This window comes from Rattus norvegicus, chromosome 15, assembly GCF_036323735.1.
Source record: "Rattus norvegicus strain BN/NHsdMcwi chromosome 15, GRCr8, whole genome shotgun sequence".
NCBI lineage: Eukaryota > Metazoa > Chordata > Mammalia > Rodentia > Muridae > Rattus > Rattus norvegicus.
This window is the reverse complement of record NC_086033.1, coordinates 102,617,301-102,642,394: the sequence shown is the minus strand read 5'-3', so window position 1 is coordinate 102,642,394 and position 25,094 is coordinate 102,617,301. Positions and strand designations below refer to the sequence as shown.

The window sequence follows — 25,094 nt, the reverse complement described above, 5'->3', positions numbered from 1 at the left end:
GCAGTGGCACTCCAGTCCACTCAGCAAACACCAAACATGAATCAGTAGCAGTGACTTGATCCAGAAGAAACCTCGAGGCTCAGTAGATCTGTGGCTGTGACAAGAAGCAGTTAGAGCACCACCAGAAGTTCATTGTTATGTTTCACTCTATGAAGTCACAAGTCATAATCAGGGAAGAAAGCAAGGTGAGCCAATGCAAGAGCATCGTCAGCCAAGACCAGTGTCAGTGAAGCCCAAGGAAGGGCGATATTTATGTTCTTTCCAAGAACACATCACATGCCCTTTCACCAGGCAAGTTCCAGAAAAGCACCACGTCTGTTCTCATGGAAACATCCTCTCATAAGACAGTTTCCAGAGAAAACATCACATGACACAACTGAGTCTCCAGCAAAACCAGAAATTTCCACTTCATAAGCCACTGAGTATAATTAGTGCTACTAACATATACTTGAGTGTTCTGCCATTGCCTGAGCTTGAGTAACCTACCAGGACCCATACCCAAATATTCTCCTTCCTCTAGAAGTCCTCAGTTAGCTGCTAAAGCTTCTCAGCGTGGGCTGGGGCCTCATGAGCCCCAATCCTGTCCTTGCTAGATGGTGGGCCAGCTTGATCTTACGTAGGTCTTATGCAGGCAGCCACAGCTACTGTGAGTCTATGAGTTCAGTGTCCTTGTGTCCAGAAGACAGTTTCACAACAGAGCTCTGACTCTTGTAGTCTTCTGTTCTCTTCTTTACAATGTGCCCGAGCTTTCAGAGAAGTGGTATTGTTTGCCTCTTGAGGGAAGAGCACACCACAGACACATCCTCTCTTCATGTTAGTCAGCTTTAAGTCATTGTGTTGACTTCCCTCCACTGTACAAAGCTTCTCTGGGAGCAACATCAACCTGTAGGTGTGAAAATAAGTTTTTAGAAGGTAGATTAATATTATGTCCATTTAGAAAAACAATAATGGGCTCCCTCCTGGGGCCTGTAACATCCCCACTAGATGTGTATTGCAAGGATTACAGTACCAGACCTGAGTTTCCTCCTGTCTAGTGGGCCTTAAATCCAATCAGAAAATAGGTGACTCCTCCCGTAACATTCATTCCGCTCTTGAAATAAAGGGCATCCTTTTCCAGGCTGGTCATCATTGTAGTGTGCATAGATCACAGACGGTTAAGCCTGTTGATGAGTTTTCTCCCCAGATGGTCTGCACTTTGATCTCTCCATGTCTCTTTGGTATCTCTAGCAATAGGCTACTGTTTATGACTTTTATGTAGTATTTATAGAACCGATTTTGTTAATGAACAATGAATGGTCTCTATATTTACTATTTACCTTTAATGCTCTCATTTTCCTCACCTTAATGATCTTTCATGTTGAGGGAAAAACAAATTACACATTTCTAATTGATAATTAATGATAAGAAAAAGCCAAAAGTAATGTATAGTGTAATCTTTTTTGGCATCATCACATATATAATTACTTCAGGCAGAATTTAATTTATTTTCATACCGTGTTACACTAAATGGATATCAGTAATTCGATACTAACTTGGAATGTTTCGTCACCAGCATTGTTTTGTTCTGCAGTGTGGTTCATAGCCTCTGACTCATTTTGTCTTCATCTACTATGGATTTTTAACAGTGAATTCATGGCAGAAGAAAGTAATGAAAAGTTTTGGCAGTTTGTGGAAACAGTAACAGAATTAGCAGTCTATAAGCAGACGGGTAAGTGATGTGCACATTTTGGCATATAAAACTTACACTTCTGTACATGCATTAGGTAATAATTAAATATGAACACCACTTGATTTGTAAATCTGATCATTGAATTTGAAGGTTGGGCTTTTAGTTCCGTTGGTAGGGTTCTTGCCTAGTATACAGGAAGCCCGGGTTTGGGTCACCAGCACTACCAAAGAATCGGGCACAATGTCACTCCTGTCATCTCAGTGACAGGCTCCTGGCATCTCAGTCATCCGTGGCTCTATACTGAGTCAAATGTCACCCTGGGCCGCCTGAGACCTTGTCTCAAAACAAGGCCAAGAAAAATCCTCTCTAAACGTGAAAAAATGTTTCGGTGGAAACAGCACTGCCTGTTTTAATGTCAGCTTGCCACAAGCTAGAGTCATTTGTACAGAGGGAACCTTGGTTGAGAAAATGCCCCAACTCAGATAAATCTGTGGGCAAGCCTGTGGTACATTCTCCTGTAAGTGGTTGAATGTTACCCAGTAATACTCTGGGTGGGAGCAGCCTGGGCAGGTGTTCCTGTGTACAGTGAAAGCAGGCTGGGGTTGGGCATGCTGGTTGGGCCAGCCTGGTGACATAGTACACGCAGGCCAGCCTAGGCTTCATAACTGAGAAAAAGAAAAGAAGTGGGGGGTGGGCATGAAAGAAGGACTTAGGGAGCAAGCCTATGGGCAGCTCTCTCTCTTCCAAGGTCTCCCTCCAGCTCCTGCCCACATTCTTGTCCTGACTCCCCTTCATGAAGGACTGTGATCAGGACATGTGACCTGAAATAAACCATTTCCTACCCAGAGTGCTTTTGGCCATTGCGTTTTATCCCAGCAACAGAAATGCTGAGAAACTGTCGTAAGCACTCCTTTCTAAGGTATAAAGCCTGTAGGACAACTCAGTTGGTAATCGTTGCATGTTAAAGAGAAAACCAAAATTCCTAACTTACCTTAATTTCACTGGTTATGCTGTTAACTTTGGGATTGTTTTCTTGTTTTAATAGACTTTAAAAGAAGCTTAAGACTACAGCAGAAGTGAGGAAGATACGGAGATTTCTCCTCCCTCCTCCACTCATTCACGTGAAGGGAAGGGCCTCCTTACTCAGAGCTGTTCTTCGCCTGAGTCCACTAATAATGACACGTATAATGACACACTAGTATGATTTAAAGTCTGTCCTTTAGACTCTTAGCATTGTACAATCTGTGAGTTTGGACAGATGTTTACTGGCCTTGCTGCATTTTTTCACCCATATATTTTGCTTTTAAACTCTTAACAATAATTCCAATAATTACCCTTAAAAGGTCAGATAATGTGTTTTCATATCATATCTATCAAATATAATTCCTACTTTTATATATGCCAAAATGTGCATATCCATTAACATGTGCACATATATATGAATATCAAAATATGGCCATTAAAGCTAAGTTATAGCGACAGAAACTATAGGGCTAATTATTCTAAAGGAAAGATTTTTTATTTTGAAATAAAATAGATATGAATGTAGAGTCCCATAAAAATTAAGTCTTTAACCATATAGGCAGAAGATTTTTTACTGCCGATTATTAAATAGTTTTATTTTTACTCACATGTAAATGGAAGATAATTAGTTTTAAGTGTTCGTTTGTTGTACTCTGTTTGGCTTAAGTGACTTTGAAACTTAGCAATTCTTGACTTAAATTCTAAAAATAAAAGATCAGATAAACCTTTGATGGTATTTTAGATAAACTATTTGTACAATGTAGACATTTTTATTAAATTTATTTATTTATCCACTTTACAACCCAACATCAGCCCTGTCTCTCCTCCCAGTACCCTCTACACAGGTCCTTCCCCATTCCAGCCTCCCCTTTTCTTTCCAGAAGAGGAGCCAGCCTCGGGGTTCCCAGGCCTGTAGGAAGGCCGGGCAGTCAGTTCTCTGACTCTTGGGCATCCAGGCGCCGCTGGCATGGTGTGGAGGAGCTGAGAACGGAATAGGGGTCTGCAGGGCTGGATCTAGCCTGGGACTGAGGGGGAAAATGAGGGGGTGCTCCAGCTGGTCCCAAGGGGACAGTCCTTGGCTTGGTGGTGGGCTGCAGGCTTGATTTGATTTGGAAGTGGCTGGCAGTGCAGGGAGGAGATTGGAGAGCGACTCTGTAGGCAGAGGCCTTCTCTGTGTCTCCTCACAGTGGATCCCATGAAGAGGCAGTCCCTGGCACTTATTGTCATGGTGGAAAGTGGATGAGTAAAACCATACCCCTCATCTCAGGGTGGGCCTGAGATTAAATACCTTTTGCAAGGAGGACAGTCTGGGAAGAAAGGGTGATTGGCTAAGCCTCCAGGCCTTTAGGTACCTCATTATAATGGAGAGCTGTCTTGAGCCTATGTGACCCGTGGAGGGGATTGGGCATTGCCCTTATGTGACTGATGGTCACAAATCTATGAAGGGCTGTGGGCTATGACTGGCCTGGTTTCCTGGGAATCAGGTAAAATGCCTACCATCCTTTTCAGGGTCACTGGGGTTTCAAGCCTCCTCAACCAGGATCCAAGGTGCTTTTCACACTCCCACACACGGGATCCGCAGGCAGGCAGGCAACGGTACCCACATAACGACCAAGCCGCTCTTCTGCTACAGATGTGCAGGGGCCTAGGTCTAGCCTGAGCTCACTCTGGTTGCTGATTCAATCTCTGGGACCCCCCCAAGGGTCCAGGTTAATTGACTCTGTTGGTCTTCCTATGGAGTTCCTGTCCTCTTTGGGTCCCTCAGGGTTAGCATTCCTAAAAACATTATTTAATAACCATTATTTTTGTATTACGAGATGCCAGGCACTGCTCAAATGATGGCACCACAAGGATGAGCAACCGTGGCAGACACTCACCTTTGCACCGTGTGGAGGAGGCAGTGAACCAGCTGTGCACACTCTAAGGCAGGGCGAGCGCCAGGCGGCTTTGCAGGACGTGAGGATACACAGGGGACCTAGGCAAAGCTTGGAGCACAGACACTTAAACATTTTCTAGTTGTGACCCCTTTTTACCCAGGAAATTTTACATGACACCAAGCATGTGGGCATGCAAAATAGGTACAGAACCAAAGAACCAAGTGCTTGACCAATAGTAAGTCATCAGGAAATTGACGTCAAAACAAATCAGGCATATAAGTAACTTTACCGTTTATTACAGATGAAAGCTAACTTGGAATTGAGTTTCACTAGTGAAATGGTTGCGTTTGTTGTCTAACATGTGATCCAAAGATATTTAATTTGTTACTTACATGCCAAAGAATGACAGTAAAAAAACATTAAGTTTTAGAACTGGGAAATAGCTCCGTTACTAAAGCAACTTTCTGATGAAGCATGAGAACACAAGTTTGATCCCAAAACACATGTGAAAAAGACGCCTGTGTTGTGCTGTTATCTCAGAGACAGGATCCCTGGGGCTTGGCGGCTGGCTAGCCACCCGAGCCTACTTAGTGAGGTCAGGGACACTGAGAGACCTTGCTTCCTGAAGGGAGGTGGACGGTAACTGAGGAGTAATGAACATGTTGCATGCAGGCACACACTGCCATGCACACACTGTGTTCTGTCACTAAGCCATTACATTTCTGAAAGAGTGTGCAGTCTATGCTAGAAACACTTGAGTTCCTAACACTCCATAGCCTGGAATCTAAGCTGGTTGTTTCAGGAAGCATTCATTGCCAAAGCCTGGGTCAGGAGTGCTCAGAGCAAGGTGGAGACCACACTCAGGTAAAGCGGCAAGTGTTAACTCTTCCAAGACGAAAGATTAAGAGAATGAAGCAGTGGCTGACTCTATTGGCATAAATGAATGGTCTCTTAGATTCTAATAGACAAAATGAGTAAAATGTAAGGCAAAAATAGAAAAGTGAAGGGCAGAATAATGATGGCTTAATAACATAAATAGACTCCACTCTATTTCACAGTAGAGGTGATTTTGATAGTTATAAAGTATAGGTATTTCCATTCTGTTTTATTCACTGATGACTTCACACATGTGTGATGAATTTTATTCACTGGTGACCTCACACGTGTGTGATGAATTTTATTCACTGGTGACTTCACACATGTGTGATGAATTTTGATTATTCTCACTCCCTTTACTCTGACTCATTCTGTCACCCCACTTCTCCCTCTGAAACCCTTCTCTCCTAAAAGCCCCCTCCTGCTTTCATATAGCTTTTTTCTATGTGTGACCCACTGAGCTCTAATCCTGTTGCCTCTGTGACCTTGTGTGGAAGGTGCTGCCTACAACATGGAAACAGCACACAGATATAAAATCCTGCTATCCCCTCATCATTCCTTCATCAGCACCCCAGGCTGTCTTCAGCTGTATACTACCCTTCTCTGTGCCTCCTACCCCCAAAATCCAGTGGTCTATCTCAAAGCCTGCTGAACAGTTTCAAAGCTGAAGTCAGAGAGCAGGCGTCTCTTCCTGTCTAGAGAGCGGCTCCGAGAAAGGAGAGCAGCGTCTCAGTGTGCACCAGCCCTAGACAGGAGTGTTACAGTTCACGATGAAAGTCACATTTGAGGTGTGCTTCTTGGAATGTTGTTGACATGCTAATTGTACTTGGCTCACTGAACCAAACTGACTCTCTCTTACCAGCCATATTCTGCTCTTTCTATGGCTCTCCAGTTTTTTCCAACTGCAGATTGGATCTGTAACTCAACCTGTGCAGGAAGCCATCCGTTGGACTATATTGAAGTGCATCTTCCCAATGGATGTTAATGGCAAGAGCAGTTTAATCTTGTTGGTCGCTCAGAAAACACTGCAGTAGATAAAACGCTGTTGTCTTTAACAGCTAACCCAAACTTGAAATATGATGGTTTGACATTGATTCAGTTAGTTTTATAGATAGGATGTGCCAGTAAACTGGATGTGAAATCCTAACATCTTTTTCTTTTTTGTAGAATCAGATTATTCTTACTACAACCTAATCCTGAAGAAAGCTGGGCAGTTTTTAGACAATATACACATCAACCTCCTAAAGTTTGCTTTCTCGATAAGGGCATACTCTCCCACGATTCAGATGTCCCAACAGGTAAAAAGCCCAATGAAGATGCATACTTAACAACAATGCGTATCATAATATACATTCAGCTATTTAAAGTGAGCAGCATTGGGTTCTACAAATGTATATTTCATTCCATAACCTATACATTATTTTATTACCATTTCTGTCATTGATTGTCGTTGAAAAAAAGAAATATAAGTCTTCTTGGAGTTAGGAAAGTGTGAGAATACATTGCCGGCGAAACCGCTTGTAATAAAAATGTTATAGAATTAAAAAAACCTTGGATGCGTGTATCTCCTAAGACAAGGTTTATTCTATAACATATTGCTTACTTGTGCTCAGAAGATATTCTACCATAATTAGAACAGTAACGTCACAGTAAACGGTCAGTTATTTTAGAGTCACCGTTGAGCCTTAGGGTCCCTCCCATCCATGAGCCACTGTAACAGCGTCCTTGGGGTTGTAGGTTGCTGCCGAGGAGCCACCACCAGATGGCTGCGCAGCGTTTGTGGTCGTGCATACAAAGCGGACCTGCAAAACCAGCGAACTTAAGAAGTTGCTGAGTAAGGCTGCGTCAAGGTAAGTACTGCGGGGATGACTGTGGGGAGAGACTGGACTAGAATTTCTGACGTTCAAAGACTCTGGACAAGGGTACCGGATCCTGTTTGTATCAGTGCTCGAATGAGCCGTTTATGACTTTCAGTCCATTTTAGAGATAAGAACAAAAACTATGTTGCAGAAATTTTGAGGACACTAGGACTGTTCCTCATTATCAGTGTGTGAGGAGTCTGCCATCCCTTACCTCCTCGCATATCAGACTCTAAATGTCTACATTTCTGTGTGAGGAAAACTTTCCAGACGTAGTGGCTTAAAGTAGTAATTACTTTCTCTGCCATCTGAGCACCTCTTTCACCTGGTCTCATCCTGCTTGTGCCTCAGAAGCTGAAAAGGGAGTGTAAGTGACGGTCACTAGCTTTACGAGTAAAGGCAGAGTTTACTAGAAAGTGAACATGATCCAGCATGCGCCTGGGAAAGAAGCTATCAGAACTGTTTGGAACGGCTGTGGAGCCTACACAGCTCCCATGCTGCCTGAACCTGTCCCTGTGCATAAGACACTCCTTCACGGATCTTAGTACCAAACGCTACCTTTTAATGACGGTGTGCTGTGGTATGGCCTTTTATGTATTTGGAAACTATTTTCAGGGAATATGAACTGTAGTGAAAGTTATTCTAACTAAATATAAATTTAATTGATTAAAGTTACATTATTAAAACATTATTTTATTGACAGTGCACCATATTGGAAATTAAAGAATTTTTAACAGTTTTGGATAAACCAAATTTCTTCTTTTTTATTTTTACTTTTCTATTTCTACAGTTACTGACATTATGGATTCTTTGATAACAGAAAATATCAAGTATCAAGATATATATCTGATACACTTGTTGACTCTCACTTCCTTTGAAAGTTTGTATTTTGTTTTTATTTTAGGCCCAGGCCTTACCTATTTGAAAGAGACCATAAGTTTCCCACAAGCAGTGAGAACTTACCAGTGGTTATTCTCTATGCAGAAATTGGTACAAGAGCGTTTGCTGAATTTCACAGAGTATTGTCTAAGAAATCAAAAAATGGTAAAATCCTGTATGTTCTCCGCCACTACATCAAGGTACATGTTTGCATTGTTTTGGGTTTGTTTAACCAGTATTAGTAATTTGTGCTTTTCTTTTCAGACCCAGACAAAAGCTTTATCAATTTCATTCATCTTTTGTATAGAAGCCACTTTGATTTCTTGATTGCCTTGGCTTCTGCAGTCTTTCCATCTCAGCGGCGTTCTGTTCCCAGATCTGGTGCTCCTTCCCAGTATCTTCTTTGGAGTTTAGTTTTCTTGCGCACATCTGGTTTCTTCAGGTGACCTCAGGTTGCCATTTGGGACTCTTTCCTTTGTTGCTGCTTAACTGTTAAACATCCGTGAGAATGGTTTCACTTGAGCTCAGCATTTTGAGAACATCCTGTTCTAGGAGAGACACGAACAGAGCCCGGGCAGCTCCAGCCATTCCCTTCATGTCTCAGGATGCTAGATCCTGACCGTTCTTCTAAGAGTTACATAAAAAGCAGGGTAACCACTGCGGTACAAGGTCACCTGGAGACCTGCCTACTCCATTAGGCATTTATTACTGAAATGTCTTCCAGTCTCCTCTCTAGTCTCAGTTTTTAAATTCTATTGTATGATTTTAAATTCTATTGTATTATTTTAGTGAAATCACTGCTATTAGAAAGGAGAAAATCTACTTGGCGAATGGCATGTGTTCACCATAGCTGTCATGGAAGTCGATCAACATGGGATTCAATGAGCATAGATGGCCTTATGCTGCCTTTCACCAGATGCCTTTTTGAGGGAGAAGAAGAGATAGAAAGATTTTGTTACCTCATTTGGCCTACAAGTGTTTCAGTTTACAAGTCCAAGCTTATGAAACCACAAATCAGTTTTTTTTCCTTTTCTCCATCTTTATTAAATTGGTTATTTCTTATTTACATTTCAATTGTTATTACCTTTCCCAGTTTCCAATCAAACATTCCCCAACCCTTCCCCCTCCCCTCCTATATGGATGTTCCCCTCCCCATCTTCCTCACCTTACTGCCCTCCCCGCAACAATCCTGTTCACTGGGGGTTCAGTCTTAGCAGGACCCAGGGCTTCCCCTTCCACTGGTGCTCTTACTAGGATATTCATTGCTACCTATGGGGTCAGAGTCCAGGGTCAGTCCATGTACAGTCTTTAGGTAGTGGCTTAGTCCCTGGAAGCTCTGGTTGCTTGGCATTGTTGTACTTTTGGGGTCTCGAGCCCCTTCAAGCTCTTCCAGTTCTTTCTCTGAATCCTTTAACGGGGATCCCGTTCTCAGATCAGTGGTTTGCTGCTGGCATTCGCCTCTGTATTTGCTGTATTCTGGCTGTGTCTCTCAGGAGAGATCTACATCCGGCTCCTGTCGGCCTGCACTTCTTTGCTTCATCCATCTTGTCTAATTGGGTGTCTGTATATGTATGGGCCACATGTGGGGCAGGCTCTGAATGGGTGTTCCTTCTGCCTCTGTTCTAAACTTTGCCTCCCTATTCCCTCCCAAGGGTATTCTTGTTCCCCTTTTAAAGAAGGAGTGAAGCACTTGCATTTTGGTTATCCTTCTTGAGTTTCATGTGTTCTATGGATCTAGGGCAATTCGAGCATTTGGGCTAATAGCCACTTATCAATGAGTTCATACCATGTGTGTTTTTCTGTGATTGGGTTACCTCACACAGGATGATATTTTCCAGTTCCCTCCATTTGCCTATGAATTTCATAAAGTCATTGTTTTTGATAGCTGAGTAATATTCCATTGTGTAGATGTACCTCATTTTCTGTATCCATTCCTCTGTTGAAGGGCATCTGGGTTCTTTCCAGCTTCTGGCTATTATAAATAAGGCTGCGATGAACACAGTGGAGCACGTGTCTTTTTTATATGTTGGGGCATCTTTTGGGTATATGCCCAAGAGAGGTATAGCTGGGTCCTCAGGTAGTGCAGTGTCCAATTTTATGAGGAACCTCCAGACTGATTTCCAGAATGGTTTTACCAGTCTGCAATCCCACCAACAATGGAGGAGTGTTCCTCTTTCTCCACATCCTCGCCAGCATCTGCTGTCACTGGAGTTTTTGATCTTAGCCATTCTCACTGGTGTGAGGTGAAATCTCAGGGTTATCTTGATTTGTATTTCCCTGATGACTAAAGATGTTGAACATTTCTTTAGGTGCTTCTCAGCCATATGGCATTCCTCAGCTGTGAATTCTTTGTTTAGCTCTGAACCCCTTTTTTAATAGGGTTATTTGTCTCCCTGCTGTCTAACTTCGTGAGTTCTTTGTATATTTTGGATATGAGCCCTCTATCAGTTTTGTAGAATTGGTAAAGATCTTTTCCCAATCTGTTGGTTGCTGTTTTGTCCTAATTACAGTGTCCTTTGCCTTTGCCTTGTAGTTTTATGAGATCCCATTTGTCAATTCTTGATCTTACAGCATAAGCCATTGGTATTTTGTTCAGGAAATTGTCTCCAGTGCCCATGTGTTCAAGATTCTTCCCCACTTTTTCTTCTGTTAGTTTGAGTGTATTTGGTTTGATGTGGAGGTCCTTGATTCACTTGGACTTAAGCTTTGTACAGGGTGATAAGCATGGATCGATCTGCATTCTTCTACATGCTGACCTCCAGTTGAACCAGCACCATTTGTTGAAAATGCTATCTTTTATCCATTGGATTGTTTTGACTTCTTTGTCAAAACTCAAGTGACCATAGGTGTGTGGGTTCATTTCTGGGTCTTCAATTCTATTCCATTGGTCTATCTGTCTGTCTCTGTACCAATACCATGCCGTTTTTATCACTATTGCTCTGTAATACTGGTTGAGTTCAGGGATAGTGATTCCCCCAGAAGTCCTTTTATTGTTGAGGATAGTTTTAGCATCCTGGGTTTTTTGTTATTCCAGATGAATTTGCAGATTGTTCTACCTAACTCTCTGAAAAATTGGATTGGTATTTTGATGGGGATTGCATTGAATCTGTAGATCGCTTTTGGTAAAATGGCCATTTTTACTGTATTAATCCTGCCAATCCATGAGCATGGGAGATCTTTCCATCTTCTGAGATCTTCTTCAATTTCTTTCTTCAGAGGCTTGAAGTTCTTATCATACAGATCTTTTACTTGCTTGGTTAAAGTCACACTGAGGTATTTTATATTATTCATGACTATTGTGAAGGGTGTCATTTCCCTAATTTCTTTCTCGGCTTGTTTCTCTTTTGTGTAGAGGAAGGCTACTGATTTATTTGAGTTAATTTTATACCCAGCCACTTTGCTGAAGTTGTTTATCAGCTTTAGTAGTTCTCTGGTGGAACTTTTGGGATCACCTAAATATACTATCATATCATATGCAAATAGTGATATTTTGACTTCTTCCTTTCCGATCTGTATCCCCTTGATCTCCTTTTGATGTCTGATTGCTCTGGCTAGTACTTGGAGAACTATATTGAATAGGTAGGGAGAGAGTGGGCAGCCTTGTCTAGTCCCTGATTTTAGTGGGACTGCTTCAAGTTTCTCTCCATTTAGTTTAATGTTAGCAACTGGTTTGCTGTATATGGCTTTTACTATATTTAGGTATGGGCCTTGAATTCCTATTCTTTCCAGGACTTTTATCATGAAGGGGTGTTAAATTTTGTCAAATGCTTTCTCAGCATCTAATGAAATGATCATGTGGTTTTGTTCTTTCAGTTTGTTTATATAATGGATCACGTTGATGGTTTTCCGTATATTAAACCATCCCTGCATGCCTGGGATGAAGCCTACTTGATCATAGTGGATGATTGTTTTGATGTGCTCTTGGATTCGGTTTGCCAGAATTTTATTGAGTATTTTTGTGTCGATATTCATAAGGGAAATTGGTCTGAAGTTCTCTTTCTTTGTTGTGTCATTGTGTGGTTTAGGTATAAGAGTAATTGTGGCTTGGCTTCGTAGAAGGTATTCGGTAGTGATCCATCTGTTTCAATTTTGTGGAATAGTTTGGATAATATTGGTATGAGGTCTTCTATGAAGGTTTGATAGAATTCTGCACTAAACCCGTCTGGACCTGGGCTCTTTTTGGTTGGGAGACCTTTAATGACTGCTTCTATTTCCTTAGGAGTTATGGGGTTGTTTAACTGGTTTATCTGTTCCTGATTTAACTTCGATACCTGGTATCTGTCTAGGAAATTGTCCATTTCCTGAAGATTTTCAAGTTTTGTTCAATATAGGTTTTTATAGTAAGATCTGATGATTTTTTGAATTTCCTCTGAATCTGTAGTTATGTCTCCCTTTTCATTTCTGATTTTGTTAATTTGGACGCACTCTCTGTGTCCTCTCGTTAGTCTGGCTAAGGGTTTATCTATCTTGTTGATTTTCTCAAAGAACCAACTTTTGGTTCTGTTGATTCTTTCTATGGTCCTTTTTGTTTCTACTTGGTTGATTTCCGCTCTGAGTTTGATTATTTCCTGCCTTCTACTCCTCCTGGGTGTATTTGCTTCTTTTTGTTCTAGAGCTTTTTGGTGTGCTGTCATGCTGCTGATAAATGTTCTCTCCTGTTTCTTTCTGCAGGCACACAGCACTATGAGTTTTCCTCTTAGCACAGCTTTCATTGTGTCCCATAAGTTTGGGTATGTTGTACCTTCATTTTCATTAAATTCTAAAAAGTCTTTAATTTCTTTCTTTCTTTCTTCCTTGACCAGGTTATCATTGAGTAGAGCATTGTTCAATTTCTACGTATATGTGGGTGTTCTTGCCTTATTGTTATTGAAGACCAGCTTTAGCCTGTGGTGGTCTGATAGGACACATGCGATTATTTCTAACTTTCTATATCTGTTGAGGCCTGTTTTATGACTATGACTGATTATATGGTCAATTTTGGAGAAAGTACCATGAGGTGGTGAGAAGAAGGGATATCCTTTTGTTTTAGGATAGAATGTTCTATACATATCTGTTAAGTCCATTTGGTTCATGACTTCTCTTAGTCTGTCGACATCACTGTTTAATTTCTGTTTCCATGATCTGTCCATTGATGAGAGTGGGGTGTTGAAATCTCCCACTATTATTGTATGAGGTGCAATGTGTGCTTTGAGCTTTAGTAAGGTTTCTTTTACATATGTAGGTGCCCTTGTATTTGGGGCATAGATATTTAGGATTGAGAGTTCATCTTGGTGGATTTTTCCTTTGATGAATATGAAGTGTCCTTCCTTATCTTTTTTGATGACTTTTAGTTGGAAATTGATTTTATTTGATATTAGAATGGCTACTCCAGCTTGCTTCTTCAGACCATTTGCTTGGAAAGTTGTTTTCCAGCCTTTCACTCTGAGGTAGTGTCTGTCTTTGTCTCTGAGGTGTGTTTCCTGTAGGCAGCAGAATGCAGGGTCCTCGTTGCGTATCCAGTTTGTTAATCTGTGTCTTTTTATTGGGGAGTTGAGTCCATTGATGTTGAGAGATATTAAGGAATAGTGATTATTGCTTCCTGTTATATTCATATTTGGATGTGAGGTTATGTTTGTGTGCTTTCATTCTCTTTGTTTTGTTGCAAGACAATTAGTTTCTTGCTTTTTCTAGGGTGTAGCTTTCCTCCTTATGTTGGGCTTTACCATTTATTATCCTTTGTAGGGCTGGATTTGTAGAAAGATATTGTGTAAATTTGGGTTTGTCGTGGAATATCTTGGTTTCTCACAAATCAGTTTTGATTTTAATCCTTGTCCAAAGAAGAAAGTACACAGACATTGAATAAGCACCTTTCTTTTATTCTACAGGAGCCAGTAACTTTGCTGTACGATACTAGACACTGGTTTTGTGGCATAGCATTTCCTTTATGAACTCTGACAAGATGTGTGGCCTCCTGACTTCAGGTCCCCAAGCCCACAGCTGCAGTGTTGTTTTGGGGTAGCTGTGTGGAGCTGGAACCTCTAAGACATTTCCTGTCAGTGCATTTGTAAATAACTCAGTTGCTACATGTTTCATTTGCGTCATTCCTGAGTTAAATTTTAGTGTGAGCAGCAGTTTTCATTCCTGTGTATCCAAAGGCTGTTCATACATTTTCTGATTTGGAAATAAACAGGCTGGGAGAAGGCTCTCTGCTGACATGCCTAATTGTAAGCCTAAGAGAAGCACGAGTGGAGACAAAAGCGGTGTGCAGGCATATCGAACTGTCACTGTGCAAACGTATGTTAGGCAAAGACACATGGCTGCCTCTAAGAATGCAGTGCGTGCCGAGTCATTAAAACTAGCTTCCTACCTGGAGTAAAGCCAATGCTGGCGACTGCAGCCCAGCCGCAGGAGTTTCCGATGGAGAGAAGGAAAAAGACTTCTTACGGTCATGTGTTCATCCGCGGTGCCTCTTACAGAGTGACACAGGATTTGCCTTGCTTATTGCTGGAATCTCTAGACACACATTTTATATTGTCCCTTCCCAGAAGAAAATTAGCTACTAGAATTCAGATAATATAAATATTAGGTCACAAGTGTTAATTTGTGACATTTGAAATACTTTATTCATCAAGGAATCTGAAGAAAGAGCTGAACAGGCTTTCCTAAGCACTGAGTGCTTTATTGTCTGTCTGTATGTATGTCTGTCCATCTGTCTCTAGTCTCAACGTTTTATTGTTTATTTTTGCTCACTCTCTGGTTGTCCTGGAACTCGCTACCTAACAAATGAGAAGCAAGTGAGACTACTAAAGGGTCATAGCTACGTTTCCATTAGGAAGGTGTCCTCAACAAAATTTTGGTTCTTTCGTAGACTGTGGTGAACGTAAGTGTCCCCCACAGTGTAATAATATTTCATGGTGGTTAAGAGCATTTGTGTTGGGCAGGAGCTGTAGCTTCATCTAGAATACTTGCCTAGCACTTGCAAGGCACTGGGTTCAAACCTTTGCATCTAGTAAATAGGCACGCACACACATGTGCCTCCGGTGTGAGTAATTTGCTAGAGTATCCTAATACGGCATGCTACAGTTACATAAATTTAAAGCAAGATGTTTAACTAAATGTTTCTTCTTTTTCTGAAATAAATGTATTTGAACAGAAACCAAGCTCAAGAAAAATGTACTTATCTGGCTATGGAGTGGAGCTGGCAATTAAAGATACAGAATACAAGGCATTGGATGATATCCAAATTAAAGGTAAGATTTTAAATGTTTAGCTAAGGCTTCCTTCTTCTGTTCTCTGACACTTTTATTAATACATAATGTATTTGGTTGCCTCCCCCTTCTCCCCAGCACATGTTCCTCTTAACTCAACATCCTTTGCTTTTTGTGTATAACCCATTTCGTCCATCCATTAGTGCTTCCCACATGCACATGTGGAAAGTAATTATTTTAATATAAAAGCAGTGAATTAATCCAGTGGCGTAATTTTTATCTTATGATAGTCCCCAATAAGCACACAGAGAAACCAAGATTTATCTCAAGATACACCTCAATAGCTAAGCAGTTAAATGCTCTACCTTAACCCCCTATGCTAGTCTGGCTTCCTCCCATCCCATCCCATCCCATCCCATCCCATCCCATCCCATCCCATGATACTTGCATGTTATTATTGATCACCAGATCTTTGGGCTTCAGGTGCTTTTCACCATCTCTCTCTGGATCCCTTTCTCATAGGTCCAGTTCCTCTATCCTGGCAGATATCAATCAATCAATCAATCAATCAATCAATCTCTCCCTCCCTTCTTCATTCTACTCTTCTCTCTCCCCTTCTCCCCTCCCCTCTTCCTTCTCCCTCCCCCTCCTCTCTCTGTTCTCTACATGCTACATAGTAGACATTGCACACTGTTCTCCATTCTGCCCAGCCATCAGGTGATTACCATTTATTGGCAAGGCAGAGAATAAATGGTAAGAACTCTTTGCATAAACTTGAGCAAGGAAATTCTTGATATAAGCATTACAACGCTGTGAACAGATTGAAACAAGATATGAGGGCAGAGAAATCAGCATTTGAATAACACAAGGGCAAACTTTGCAGTGTACAAAAACATGCCTGCACACGAGTGTGATGTTATCTGCTAGGGTATGCTAGGCCACTTACTAGTGGTCATTCCCCCTCAAAGAAAGGTGACTGTCGCTCAACATATGATGATGACATCCATCACTTATAGCTGTGAGCTGGGCGTGAGGCATGCCGGCGCTTCTGTGAAGCTTCCTCTTGTGCAGGTGACTGCAGGCTCCAGTGAGTTTCTGTGTGACAGCCGTGCCCTTTACAGAGCTGAGGACTTCCTAGCTCTCCTCATCAGCAGCACTTACCTCCTCCCCTCGCCGTTCTGCCGTGTTTACTGCCCTTGGGGTGGCAGCACTTTGATACAGATGTCTCATCTGTGGCAAAGACTTGGGACATTCTTTAAAAAGGAAAACACCAAAAATAAAACTTGGTTAGTTTTTTGAGAATTCCATGGAGTCTGTTTCAATTATTCATCTCATTCCCCAACTCTTCTGAGATGTACACCTCCTTCTCTATGCACTCAAATTGTTTCCTCGTCAAGAAAACTTTAGAGCAGTCTGTATTCTGGACGTACGGCCTTCTACTGGAATACCCTAAAAGACAGCTGACCCCACTTCCCAGCGGCTAGTTGCCAATTCTCCCGAGCTGGGAGACTCAGTTTCTAGATGCCCAAGGTCTGCTTTTCCCTTTCTAGCCCTCACATTTCTGTGCCTTTCCTTAGAGCCGTTTGCTTTCTTTATTAAAGTTGTCCATCTGTCTTTCTCATTTCCCATTGCCTGTGGTATTTATCAGTAGTGTCTATTTCCTGACATTTATCCCATCAGAAATCCAGGTAGAGAACAGGGATTGAATGCAGCAGATACTTTGCTAGCACATAACTAAATCCGAGCATCCTGCGTTTCTGCATATAGTCGGGACCCAGGGCTGCACAGGGGGACAGCATGGTCGCTGTGTGTACTCATGATGAAGGGCAAGCCCTTACACCCTCCCACAGTCCACCCCTGCACTGTGGGTAGAAGACAGGAAATGAGTATAACAAATATACTGCTGTTTTATAAGGTCATAAATGTCTGTCTAAAGACCCTTTGAGATCCTTTAAGATTGCTTGAATTGTGAAAACCCTCAGATTTATAAGCGTACAGATCTACCATGAGATCGGAAAGCATAAACCATGAGTTATTGTGGGTCCTGTTTCTTATCAGTTTGGCATATAAAGTAGAGTTGCTATAAAGTAATTTATATAATATTCATTATGGTTATACAGTATGTAATGATCTAAGCCTGTTTTTAAAAAGAATGCACATTTATTTTGGATTATGTATATACACATACACGCACACATGTTAACCTTGTGCATGAAAGACAAGTAAAGCAACCAGAATTCATTTTACTGAGAGTTCTATGTTCTTTCCCCAATGTACAGATATTTATTTTTCCTTTAATGTAGCTACGACTGATGCCACTGTAGAAAATGAGACCGGAGCAGATGAAGTTCAAGGATTTCTTTTTGGGAAACTGAAGTGAGTGAATAGAAATGAAATTGATTTCGTGTGGCACTTTTCTGTGAAAGCGGTTCGTTCGGCGCTCTGTTGGCACGTGCCCTTCCCTCACACACTCTGTCCTCTGTGAGCACGTGCCCTTTCCTCACACACACTGTCTTCTGTGGGCACGTGCCCTTCCCTCACACACACTGTCCTCTGTGAGCACGTGCCCTTTCCTCACACACACTGTCCTCTGTGGGCACGTGCCCTTCCCTCACACACACTGTCTTCTGTGGGCACATGCCCTTCCCTCACACACACTGTCTTCTGTGGGCACGTGCCCTTCCCTCACACACACTGTCCTCTGTGGGCACGTGCCCTTCCCTCACACACACTGTCCTCTGTGGGCACGTGCCCTTTCCTCACACACACTGTCCTCTGTGGGCACGTGCCCTTTCCTCACACACTCTGTCCTCTGTGAGCACGTGCCCTTTCCTCACACACACTGTCTTCTGTGGGCACGTGCCCTTCCCTCACACACACTGTCTTCTGTGGGCACGTGCCCTTTCCTCACACACACTGTCCTCTGTGGGCACGTGCCCTTTCCTCACACACACTGTCCTCTGTGGGCACATGCCCTTCCCTCACACACACTGTCCTCTGTGAGCACGTGCCCTTTCCTCACACACACTGTCCTCTGTGAGCACGTGCCCTTTCCTCACACACACTGTCCTCTGTGAGCACGTGCCCTTTCCTCACACACACTGTCCTCTGTGGGCACGTGCCCTTCCTCACACACACTGTCCTCTGTGGGCACGTGCCCTTTCCTCACACACACTGTCCTCTGTGGGCACGTGCCCTTCCCTCACACACACTGTCCTCTGTGAGCACGTGCCCTTTCCTCACACACACTGTCCTCTGTGAGCACATGCCCTTTCCTCACACACACTGTCCTCTGTGAGCACGTGCCCTTTCCTCACACACACTGTCCTCTGTGAGCACATGCCCTTTCCTCACACACACTGTCCTCTGTGAGCACGTGCCCTTTCCTCACACACACTGTCCTCTGTGGGCACGTGCCCTTCCCTCACACACACTGTCCTCTGTGGGCATGTGCCCTTCCCTCACACACACTGTCCTCTGTGGGCACGTGCCCTTCCTCACACACACTGTCCTCTGTGGGCACGTGCCCTTCCCTCACACACACTGTCCTCTGTGGGCACGTGCCCTTTCCTCACACACACTGTCCTCTGTGGGCACGTGCCCTTCCTCACACACACTGCCTTAGTTTCCAGTTCTGTCACTGGGGTAAACACCGTGACGGAGCGGCTTGGGGAGGAAAGGCTTTACTTGGCTCAAGCTTCCACGTCCCTGTTCATCATCAGCAGAAGGCAGGACAGGAGCTCACACAGGGCAGGGGCCTGGAGGCAGGGGCTGATGCAGAGGCCACCGAGGCGTGTTGCTTACTGGCTTACTCCTCATGGCTTGCTCAGCCCGCTTTCTCATAGAACCCAGGACCTCCAGTCCAGGGATGGCCCCACCCGCCACGGGCTGGGCCCTCCCCCATTAATCACTGATAACATGCCTCACATCTGGATTTTATTGAGTCATTTTCTTAATTGAGGCCCTTCCTCTCACATGACTCTACTTTGTGTCAAGTTGACACAAAAGTAGCAAGGACACACACAGTCTCGTGCGTGTTTATTTATTAAAGAAATAACAGATAGTTAATATCAAAAAGGAAGAGAAAGCAAACTCTAAAACCACAAAGATTTCTAATCATCATGACTCCAGCTAGGAGACGACCGTCATTGCCGTCATTCCTTGGCGGGTATGTCTCCAAGCTTCCTGCACATGCTCTAGGGCTAGAGTGACTGCCCACGCAGTGTTTGTTGTGCACAGTGGACCTGTATTGTGCGTTTCCACCGTGAGAGCCCTGCCCGCATGGGCCTCTCCCCACATGCTGTTGAGGGTCTGTATGGCTCACTCACACATTCCACTTGGTCTTGGCACAGCTCTCAGACTTGATATCTCAGACTTGTAATCCTTTAACTTTGGTTCATATTTATAAGTCTACAGCCTAAAATTTACTGCCACATCTACACATGATTCTGTGCTTTAGAACTGTAATAACAGCATGCTGCTTTTAATGTTTGTCAATGAGTAAAATGATTCTTTTCTTTACAACTATTGCACTAGGCCGACACATTTTGTTTGAACTTAGGAACGGTCAGCTCTTGACAGTTTGCTGCAAGGTTTAACTTTCTTCTGTGTCCTCATTAGACTTTGAGTTTCTTCACTTAGTTGCTTATTCTTGATCTTTGCTTGTTTTCTTGCTATATTTTGTTAGTTTTTGAAACATTTTCATTGTATTAAATTATGTAGTATCGATGTTTAATTTCTTATTAATCTTTAAAGTTGAAACATATTCAATTTACTGTTGTGTCTAGATTGACAGTTTGAATTTTATTTCTAATATTGTAGGGCATTCCTCAGGAAATTTGTAAAATAGAAATTTGGAACTTTTGACAACTTGTGCTTGGGTCACAATTTTTTTTTTTTTGGTTCTTTTTTTTTTCGGAGCTGGGGACCGAACCCAGGGCCTTGCGCTTCCTAGGCAAGCGCTCTACCACTGAGCTAAACCCCCAACCCCGTGCTTGGGTCACAATTTAATGTGTATTTCTCTCCTTTTAATCAGAAAAAAATGGTTCTATAAACAAAGCCCCAAATTTTATAGAATTAGGTAAACCTTGAAAGTGTGAAACAATAAGCATGATAATCCAGTGAATCGGTTGTCAAATAACCCAGTGGCCGTTTCACAGTCCTGCACTGATCAGTTGCTGTGATGAGACACCATGGCCACAGAAACATAAAAGACAGCATTATTTGGTACTTAGGGTTTCAGAGGCTTAGTCCATTTCTATCATGGTGGGGAGCATGGCAGCAGGCAGGTGGTGCTGGAGAAGGAGCTGAGAGCCACATCCCAATCTGTAGGCAGAGAGAGAACAACAGTGGGCATGGCATGGGCTTTTGAAACCTCAAAGCACACCCTAGTGACACACTTCCCCCAGGAAGGCCACGCCTACTCAAGAAGGCCTCACCTCCCCTTCTAATCCTTCTCAAGTAGTGGTACTCCCTGGTGACTAAGCATTCAAATACATGAGCCTATGGGGGCCCATTCTTGTTCACACCACCACACCCACAGTCATGTGCACCCTGTGGTGCTGTCCCTTTCTGAATTACAGTTGTTACATACTTGAATAAACGTATGTGCATATGTTTATAAGGATGAATGCATACTGAAGACGATTTGAATATGGAGACTATATTGTCATAACAAACCTTTACAACAGTTTATAATAATTAACATTGTATTAATGTTTTTTACAAATGGAGACTAGAGAGGCTTGGGCAGTGCCTCAGTGGTAAGGAGTGCTCATTGTCCAAGCATGAGGACCTGAATTTCAATCCCATTTTACCCATGGAAGAAGCCAGGCCTGCCCCATAGGCTTCTGTAGCCTGGTGCTGTGGGGCAGGATATAAGGAGTACTGGGTCTAACTGACTGTCAGCCTAGGTCCAGGCCAGAACAAAGATCTTGTCAAGGAATGGGGCAGACTGAGAGAGCAAAAGACGTGATGTCTTCCTGGCCTCCATATGTGAACACCCTCCCACACCTGTGTTTACCACATACATACACCACACATGTATACTCTACCCCATGCATGTGTAAAAGATGACTTTTAAAATAAACGTTCTGTTAATAATGTGAGCTAATAACAAAATAGTTTATAGTACTTGACACAGTTTTAATGGTTTACAAAAATCATGAATAATCTTGAAATTTATGTTCTATAAGAAGAGAATATTTTACCCAAGTTTTCTTGTCCTAGATTGCCATGTTAACTCCTTTTAACATCTACTCTTAATTTTATGTATTAATTTATTCATATAAGTAACCTTTCAATAATGAAAATATGCCTCTCCAGTATTGCCGCTCTGCTTGAAGATAAAGAATAGACTAGAAATTCCTCTCTGTGTTATCATGTGTGCAGTGTTACCATGCCTAGGGCAGCCATAGTGCTCTGTGTGCAGTGTTTCCATGCCTAGGGCATCCATAGTGCTGTGTGTGCAGTGTTACCATGGGTAAGGCCAGCCATAGTGCTGTGTGTGCAGACTCTAACATAGGACGGGGGTTTATGAGTCTCATAAGCAGGCAAAGCTAAAAGGATGTTTTTATTAACACCATTAGCTCTTAGTACTGCAAATATTCTTAAGGCACTGAAGTTGCTGACCTTGTGACTAAGATAATGATTGAGGGCAAGAGTAACACTCTGCAGATGCTGCTGCATTGGGGAGCTATTGCTGGATTCTATTTTTAGCACTTAGCCACACAAAATACTATTAATATAGCTTTCAAATAAATAAGTAAAATATGTATTTAATTGACAAAATATGATTTTATTCCACTTCTCACTGTGTTGTAATATGTTGGAATCTATATTTCCTCTAATTTTGTTTATAACTTTATGTGAGAATAAATTGCATGCCTTCAAGTATCTTTTGGAATTCTAAATTATTTAATAAAAGGGGAACTATTCACAGAGTTCTTCCACAGCAACTCAGTTACTCTTTTCAAAACAAAAATTCTTTGTCTTGAAGTATTATATGATGTAGTACATATGTTTCTTGAATTGGTAAAAACAAAACAAAATCAGTATAAACTATTGTTCTAAGAGCTGGGTAGATAGGTCAGTCTGTAAAATGCTTGCTGAGAAAGCACAAACACGTGGTGTGACATCATCCACATGACGTGACATCAGCCTCAAGGAGCTTACTAGCCAGCCAGTCCCCTGTTGAGATCCAGGTCTGTCACATGCCTCATCTCAAAACAGACGCACAGCTACCCCATCTATACTGCACAGGGCACCCACACGTGTAACACACAGCTACCACATCTACACTGCACAAGGCACACACGTGTGTAACACACAGCTACCACATCTACACTGCACAGGGCACCCGCACGCATGTGTTTGCACACACACAAAGTGCTATTATCACTAAATACCAATACAGTCTGTACTAGTATGGTTACTAACTGGACTCATACACTGGAAAACTGAAAATTAGAGAAATTAATTTGCTTCTAGTTCTGGGAGAGAGAAGTCTGCATGGCTCTCTTACTTCTATGTCAGTGTCTTCGATTTCAAATTTCCCTCTTCTCAGGAAGGATACCACTGTTGGTCTAGAATGTCCTGCAACCATCATGACCTCTTTTTCAACCAATTGCATCTGCAAACATCCTCTCACCAAATAAAACCACAGTCATGGGGTCACATGGTGATGGATCTTGTTTGGAGGCCCTGCTGTCTTAGTGCATTTGTGCTACTAATGGAATATCTGAGGATGGACATGTTAGCAAAAGCAGAAATCTAGTTCTGGGGGCAGAAAGTCTAAAATTAGGGTGGTGACAGTTTGCATGCCTTTCAGAGGGGAAGAACATTGTCCCCTCAGGTGACAGAAAGAATAAAGGAAGAATGGCACTTAGGCAGTGCATCCGTAGACCCTATGTAAGGTGCTCACCCACTCATGAGAGCACAGTCCTCTGCTTCCTCCCTTCCCAAAGAACACCCTCCTGATAACACCTCTCAACACAGTTATAGTGGGTGGCAATCCTGGAGGAGACCTGTTACACCTTGTCACCGTCCTTACTGTCCCCCACACCATCCTTTAGTTGGCCACGTCTTGTTCCACTCATGACTCAGGAGGGAGGATGGTGGAAGAAACACTGGAGAGTGCGACCATCAAGGCACGAGACAGATGCTGCTTCACTGTGCCAGCTAACTACCCTTTGCTATCTGAGGGCCCCATTCCTGTCTCTGTGACCAAAGATGCATCCCTAGACTGGCCCACACGAATGCTTCGTCTTTCAGTCCTTCAATCTGTCCGTCTTTCCCTCCCTCCCTCCATCCCTCCTCCCTCCTCCCTCCTCCCTCCTTCTCCTTGCATATGGGCAAGGGTGAGCAATGAGGTCAACAGAAGGAGACACGTTAAACTTCTTATATAAGAGCATGTTCGAGCCACCCTCCTGCCCTACCCTAGGGAGTGTCTCGTGCTCTTGTAGTCCAGTACTGGGGAGGCACTGCACCGCAAGAGTGTCCTTGCTGTTAATTGGCCAGCCAGTCTACTTGATGAGACCTCACCACCATTGCATCATAAATAAATCTTCTCTCCATTTTAATAAACTTTTTCTTAGACATAGAAATTTCAATTTGGGGCTATTTAATATCTAAACACAATATCAACTAGCAAGATAAAACAGAAACATAAAAAAAAGACCCTAAAAACAAAACAGAAATGGAGGAGGGGCTCCCCAGAATTCACAGACAGGGATTACAGCAACAGTGTATGTGTCACTCATTCATGGATAGAATAATTGTGTGCTTTTGTCCTTCCTTAAAATAAATACTTGAAATAGAAGTTTGTCCTACTATCAGAAAAAAACTTTCCTTTTATCTACATTTCAATATACTCAGTGATTCTTGGTGTTTTGCTAGTATACACAAGCTTGTAAAAATAAATAAATCAAAAGACTTTTCTGTCTAAACAAGAAAGGCTACAGTGCTTGATTTCTTTAGCAATACAGGAAAGATAACGATAATACGATGTGTATAGTAAAATGCCATTTGACTACATTATTGTTTGACCTTCTAAACGATGCTTTTGCATGCTTAACATGGGACAACGTTCCCTTATTTGAGCTTTTTATGTAAGTCAGAGGTGAAACTATGAAGAAATAGGACAAACTGAGGTTGCATAAGAAGAATCTCTTTGGCCTTTTAGCTAGGACCAAGTGAAGGTTGGCTATGAGAAGCATCGTCTGTGGTTGTAGAGTGGTTTCTGTTTTAAAATATAGAAGCAATACTTAAAATGACTGAAATTTTTAAAAAATGTAAAAATTGGTAATCTTCTGCCTTGCATCTTTTATAGGTTGCATTATAGTTAAGGATACATTCTTCCAGATTTTTTGTTTTATGTATTTTAAAAGGAGATGTGAGAGAGAGAGAGAGAGAGAGTGTGTGTGTGTGTGTGATATATCTTCTTCATTAAATTCAATGACTATAGCTGTATCACAATTTATTAGCTTAATTCTGCATTATTAGCCTCTTTCTAATTACAGGAAAGATTCAAAAGTATACTGCTTTTATCATAATTTGTATTAAATGGTGAAAATTAACATTACTTAATGTTCTGATGCAGAGAAATATATTCAGATCTTAAAGAGAATCTGACAATATTCCAAAAGTACCTGATTGAGAGCAGCAAAGAAATGACACCTTTGAAGGTCTGGGAATTACAAGGTATGGTGTACACTTTATAAAAGAC

General features: G+C 42.2%; 1 protein-coding gene across 7 annotated transcripts in view; it reads left to right on the top strand.

The window, feature by feature from the left end:
• Window positions 1-25,094, top strand: part of Uggt2 (UDP-glucose glycoprotein glucosyltransferase 2) — a 166,053-nt gene that overhangs the window by 3,897 nt on the left and 137,062 nt on the right. For 5 of the 7 annotated variants that reach the window (XM_063274902.1, XM_063274904.1, XM_063274906.1 and 2 more), the window contains exons 2-8: window positions 1,626-1,708; window positions 6,613-6,743; window positions 7,183-7,295; window positions 8,209-8,383; window positions 15,316-15,412; window positions 17,650-17,746; window positions 24,969-25,069. In XM_063274902.1, coding sequence (XP_063130972.1) covers window positions 1,626-1,708; window positions 6,613-6,743; window positions 7,183-7,295; window positions 8,209-8,383; window positions 15,316-15,412; window positions 17,650-17,746; window positions 24,969-25,069 — 797 coding nt within the window. Of the gene's footprint in view, window positions 1-1,625; window positions 1,709-6,612; window positions 6,744-7,182; window positions 7,296-8,208; window positions 8,384-12,854; window positions 12,914-15,315; window positions 15,413-17,649; window positions 17,747-24,968; window positions 25,070-25,094 lie in introns of those variants that run through there. The other 2 variants (XM_063274903.1, XM_063274905.1) reach the window with 2 other exon arrangements.